The sequence below is a fragment of the Zophobas morio genome, unplaced genomic scaffold (genome assembly GCF_036711695.1).
Source record: "Zophobas morio isolate AGI-343-1 ecotype UQ-CSIRO unplaced genomic scaffold, CSIRO_AGI_Zmor_V1 ptg000024l, whole genome shotgun sequence".
NCBI lineage: Eukaryota > Metazoa > Arthropoda > Insecta > Coleoptera > Tenebrionidae > Zophobas > Zophobas morio.
In genome coordinates this window covers 7754461-7760460 of record NW_026972129.1, presented here as the reverse complement: position 1 = coordinate 7760460, position 6000 = coordinate 7754461, and the positions used below count along the sequence as shown (strand labels likewise).

Genomic DNA, 6000 nt, shown 5'->3' with positions numbered 1-6000 from the left:
GCAACAGTTAAATCTTTAGATAAAAGCGGGCTTAAAACTCTGAGAATAAGCAACCTATGACTATAATTATATGGTTTTTAATTTTCTGGCACAATTTATCGATACCGTAAAGTCGGATTATAATAAGGCGTAACGTTTTCTGTCTTTAACATTGAAGTATCGACTGTACCGTAATTTAACAGTAATTATTGCTCACTAAAAATTACCTTTTTACTTCTTTTACTTACTTTTTTATTCAACTCATACATCAAATACAGCACTAATAATTGTTTAAATTCTTTTTCTATAATGTCAACGCTAATAAAATAGAAAAGTGATATTTTTATTAACCGCAATAATATTTTAATATTTCAAAATCGAAATATTCATCGCCGCTGCCACTGCTTGCACGATATTTGTAAGGCCAAACCAAAACAATGTTCTGCGCACTCCCACCACCTGTACCCTTTTGTGTTGAAAGCTGCTCTATGTTCTTTTAATACGACATTTGTTTCTAAATATTCAAATTGTAAATCATAAGTTTAAAAATAGTAACAATTTATGATTAAACGATTATTATTACCTTACAAATATTGATTAATCTTTTCCAAAAGAGTTATATGTATTTCTTTCATGTGAAAAAAAAAATAATTACTTAGTGTGAATACTCTAAATGTATGGATTTTGGACTTACGACTACTTATTCAGCTCTCAGGTACAGAATTATTGTTAATATTCTTTGGTATAATATACACACATAATTTAAAAATATAAACGTAGTAGCAGTAATTTACTTGAGCTTTTATGTTGCAATAAATACCGAGTGACTATTAATGACTGAGGCAAATTTTTGGGTTGGAAATTCTGGATTATTGGCATCCATGCTAGTATGTCAGTTTACAGTTGTCAATTTTGACGTGAGCACGCCTAATAAACAAACATGTTGTCATAAATGTGACTTTGACAATCAGGCATACCATTGTAAAATTTTGAATCGGTAGGTAGCCAAACTGACAAAAAAACGAAGTCACTCGGTATTTTTGCCTTTACTCCATAATTAAGCAAATAGCAAGACGTTTTTACTAGCTATAAACGTATTTGAGAACAAACCGCACCACCTTTGCCATTTCTATTGAAACACCACCTGTTGATTTTGCTTAAAATTCAGCAATTGGTAACAGCTTTCGGTTGATTGACAACGGCTTTTAGTTAGAAAATTGTCTGAATACGAACGTTGCCAAATTTACGATTAACAAGTGGTGTTTCAATCGAAATGCCAAAGACTATATGAGATTTGTTTTTGCAGCTGACTGCTATTTATTATCTATGAAGTTATATTGTTAATTCGTTTTCTATCACTCAAGCTTTCCGAAACTTAATTTTTTCTCAAATAGTACAAGAATAAAAAATGTTGTAACGGGTGAAGTACATAATCGTAATAGCAATTGGCTATGTTTTAGAAAACGTTTTTTTAAACTATTTCTCTCTGGTTGTCAAAAAGTTTAACTTGAACTTCCGTGGTCGAGACTTTGGCAACAACTCAATGACTTTTCACACAATCCATCAAGAATACGCCACGCATGGACTCTAAATTTTGTTTCCAGAACCTTCTGCGAACACGAATTATGTTATTCACCCATTAATAAATATCGATATTTCAAAAACCAAACGCAGTACAGTAGGTATTTAAAAGTGTAACTGCGTTATGCCGATAATAATAAGACAAAAAAATTGTTTGCGTTGTATTAAATTAAAATCTTTTTAATTTCAGTTCTAAATCAAATTTTTTGCAGACGATATTTGACTTTCATCATTTTGTATAATATCTAACAAGTATAATAAATTTAGGGCAGTAACGAAAAATGTTTAGCCTCGAGTAGGATTCTTGAACTCATGTTCTCTCGCTTGCTAGACGAGTGCTCTTCCAAGTGAGCTATTGGGTCACACCATGGAGGTAGAATGAGAGGAGGAAGAGAGTTTGAAAACGTGACTGATATCACGGTTTCGGATAGGGTCATAAATGGATTTTCCAGCTTCTCCGAGAAACCGATTGTTCTTTTGTTTGCTAGAAAGCGTTTACCGGGTACTGGGCATAAAATGCAAAAATAATAATTTATTAAGATAAAATATAAAAGTCGTAGCAGTAAAATTTACTTGAGTTTTTATGTTGTTAGAAATATCTTACTTTTTAAGCCATAATTAAACAAATAGTAAGACATTGTTACTCGCTGTGAACCTATTTTAAACCAAACAGTACCGCCTCTGATCCTCTGCTGACAACTAACTGCTCTTGACGTGGTACGGAAAAAGTCAAAAATGGCTCTTGCGTGAAGCTGTTTTGGCGACGTTTCTTTAACATTGGTCAAATGAGGGATGCTCCCTCTTGTCATCCTATCTCCATGGATCATACTCATCTTTCTTCATTTCCATCACTTATGTAGTTTAACCCCACAAGTTAGAATCATTTTAGGTTTTTTTTTTCATGTTTTAGAAGATATAATAAAAGAAAAATAAAATAACTGCACTTGGTGAAATCATCAGTATTGAATTTGTAGATACAAATATACATATAAGTACCAAAAATGTTTATTATAGAACAAAACCGACCAAAAATATTGTTGGAATTGAAAGCCTGATTTTTCAATATGTATAGTTTATTTTTTGTATTATGTAAATAAATGTATGTCTTATATTACATAAAAGTTATTATTATTATGGCCATTAATTCATTACTATTACTGTCGCTGCATCCTCGAATATTCTTCAGCCTGTAGTTTTCCCAACATAGTCCGTTTATCTCTCATTCTGTACACGACCGACTCTCACATTTTCGAATGTTACAGATTTTAATCATTTACACTTCATTTGAATTTTATAAAACAGGTTTTAAATCACACTTTTCTTATTATAAAAATTTATTAATTGTAAATAATCGTCTTTTAAAATGATACAAACGAATTAAAAATAAAATTTTAACGCGTGTATATGTTACAGTGAAAGTTGGAAATGCAGTGAATTCATTAGTCAAAAGTTCTCAGAAAATGCTAGCATTCCCAGTGATTGTTGGCATTCATTGGTTTCCAGCATTCACTGTAACATACAATATATAATATATATTTGATAAAACTATTAATAATAAAGTACGAGCTGTCTCAAATAAATCGTAAAATAATAAGTGTAATCTCAGAATTAACAGACTTGATAAAAGTACAAAAACTTAAAGTTTATAAATATCTAAAATATGAACTATAAGTTTGTGTGTGAAAAGGCAGTACTCTATAGTGTATATAAACCGTTATCCTAACATACACGTTATATATGTATAATATACTTAATTATTACTAAGAATCGAATTTCGTTTTAGCAAAATGAATTATTTTAACAAATAATAAAACAGGACGAAAAGATGATATGATGATAGTCGCTAATGCAATACCTTTTACCGACTTAAAATTAAACATGTAAATGCATATTTGCGGGCGAAAACCTAAAGTCTAATTTATCACAACAGTTTAATTATTCAACAGTCACACTCTTAGCCAGATTTCTTGGACAATCGACATTGCATCCTCTCAATACGGCTATATGGAAACTAAGAAGTTGCATGGGAATGACAGTTAAAATACCCTGCAAACAATCTACAGTTCGTGGAATTTCCAAACATCTGTGGCCATATGCTTTCGTTTCATCGTCATTTTCCTCGCATATAATGACCGGTCTTCCTTGTCGCGCAGTTACCTGGTAAAAATTAAATAAACAAACATTTTTTAAACAAATGAAAATTTACTTGTTGAAGAGCATTCACGCATTTGGTGTACACAGGATCGCGCATAATAATCATCATAACAGGCATGTCTTCATCCACTAGTGCAAGAGGGCCGTGTTTCAGCTCACCAGCCATAATACCCTCGCTATGCATATAAGTTAACTCTTTTACTTTCTGCAACGAAAAAGAACAAAACATGAAATTAAAAAAAAAAAAAAATGATTTTAGGATTTTACCAAAGCTCCTTCCAAACAGGTAGCGAAATTAAAGCCCCTACCCATTATAAGCAGAGACTTCTTGTTGTAAAGGTCTTGAGCAAGTTCTTTGACCTTATCGTCTAGCTGCAATACTGCACGGATTTGTTGTTGTAAATTTTTAAGACCTTCGATAATCTACAAAAATGCAAATTAAGAAGTGTTGCGCTAGTTTTAAGGGAATCCTAAACCTCTTCTCTTCTGCCAGCTAAAGACAGCCTATCTTCACTCATAACCAATGCAAACATGACCAGAGATATAAATTGACTGGTGTAAGCCTTTGTTGATGCTACACCAATTTCAGGTCCTGCATTAATATGGACACCACAATGGGATTCTCGGCAAATCGAACTTCCGACAGTGTTGGTAATACCAATGATTAGGGCTCCTCTTTGTTTGCAATATCGGAGTGCCATTAAAGTATCAGCAGTCTCGCCTATTAAATATTCATTACAAAATTAAATGATGTAGGAACCAATTACTCTTGTTTCGATATGCAAAAGCTACGCTGATTTATACGAGACATGAAAATACACCCAGGAACTTTCCACAACTTGTACAAAAATTATTATATATAAATAAAAAATACAATAAGATTTTGTATTGTATTAAAATTGCGCCATTAAGTACAAATTAATATAAATATTTTATTTTGTATCACACTATTTAAAGTTGCGGTACAATTACACTATAGTAAATCATACATAATAATGTGTAATAAATTTTAATGAAAAGACTATAAAATCAATAAATATATAATCTCAAACTGCAGGGAATGTTTGATGTTACTTTTCATACCAAGTAAGAAACTGTGAAAACCAAGGCTACACTTTTTGATAAGTCCACCTTCCTCCATTCCACCTTAGGTCTTCTCATATACTGCAGAACTACACCGACCTACCCTTGGTCCACTAGCTGGTCTGCGTTTACAGCTTAACGACTAAACTTACTTAGGTCGAATTTAATGTTTAGCTCGTTGTAAACACACCCATAATAAAATTATTACTACTAAAATGTACGAGCAAAGCGCGGAGTTCTGAGAAGTATACCGAGATAACGCGGATGCTTTTTTGGGTGATAACATAAGAAAGTAGAGTAATAAAATTCTCTGTTATTTATAAGTGTCTTGAAAAACCTAATCAAACCAAACCAGCGAAAACTTCTGAATGGTTTATTTTACACATCTCGTTTCTCAACAACCCTGCTCCGCGACCACATTATATTTTTATGATCCCTTCTATTTTTACCATTTTTATGGATTTTCTACATCGATTTACGAAAGTTTTCGAAGGTTTTTATGCTATACATCATTAATGGCTTGACTGTCTTATTTACTGGGTTGTAGTTTCCTTAGAGCCACACAAATTGTGGAAAAAACTTGATACAGAATGTAACAATTGATATGGTACTACTAAAAGATTTAACTTTTAATCCCAAAATTCGGAATACAAGTATGTAAAAACATTTAAAAACATTATTTTCAACGAAATCGGAAATAAGGAATTGTTAACATCATAGAAGAAATGTTCGCAAAAGAAAGTGCACATTTTAATTTTAAAATATTTAATCAAATACGACGAGTTTTAATGATGTATGCTGTAGAAGGAAATATTAACATTAACCTTTCAAGATCAGTTGCTTTTTTGGAGATCATTTTGATAGGTAGTGAGAATTTTAAGAATGGGGAAAAAAGGCAAAAAAATTGCAAAACTGGTCTCTGTACCAAAGGGATACGCGGAAAAATAAGATATCTTTTTAGGAATTGTTGACCTTAAGTATAATGAAGCATCAAATTATGCTAATTTTTAAATGTGCACTTTCTTTCGCGAACACTCCTTATATATTAAAAAATGTGAACTCTTATTCCCTTTTGAACATTTAATGAAAGTAAAAAAAAAAGCATAGCCTGGACTGCGACCATCTAGTGTATGAAAAACATATTTTTTCTGGTAAAATTCTCGTTTGTTATTCCCCTAAATTCGTGTTTGTATGGAAATTAAT

At 31.8% G+C, this 6000-nt stretch overlaps 1 protein-coding gene across 4 annotated transcripts in view; it reads right to left on the bottom strand.

Annotated features, from left to right (window-relative positions):
* Nucleotides 1-2615: 2615 nt before the first annotated feature.
* The window catches only part of LOC135135087 (glutamine--fructose-6-phosphate aminotransferase [isomerizing] 2-like), a 21088-nt gene continuing 17703 nt past the window's right edge, over nucleotides 2616-6000 (bottom strand). For all 4 annotated transcript variants that reach the window (XM_064064051.1, XM_064064052.1, XM_064064053.1 and 1 more), the window contains 4 exons: nucleotides 4191-4435; nucleotides 3982-4137; nucleotides 3767-3919; nucleotides 2616-3717 (listed from right to left, as the gene is read on the bottom strand). In XM_064064051.1, the coding sequence (XP_063920121.1) occupies nucleotides 3496-3717; nucleotides 3767-3919; nucleotides 3982-4137; nucleotides 4191-4435 (776 nt within the window). In that variant the 3' untranslated portion in view covers nucleotides 2616-3495. The remainder of the gene's footprint in view (nucleotides 3718-3766; nucleotides 3920-3981; nucleotides 4138-4190; nucleotides 4436-6000) is intronic.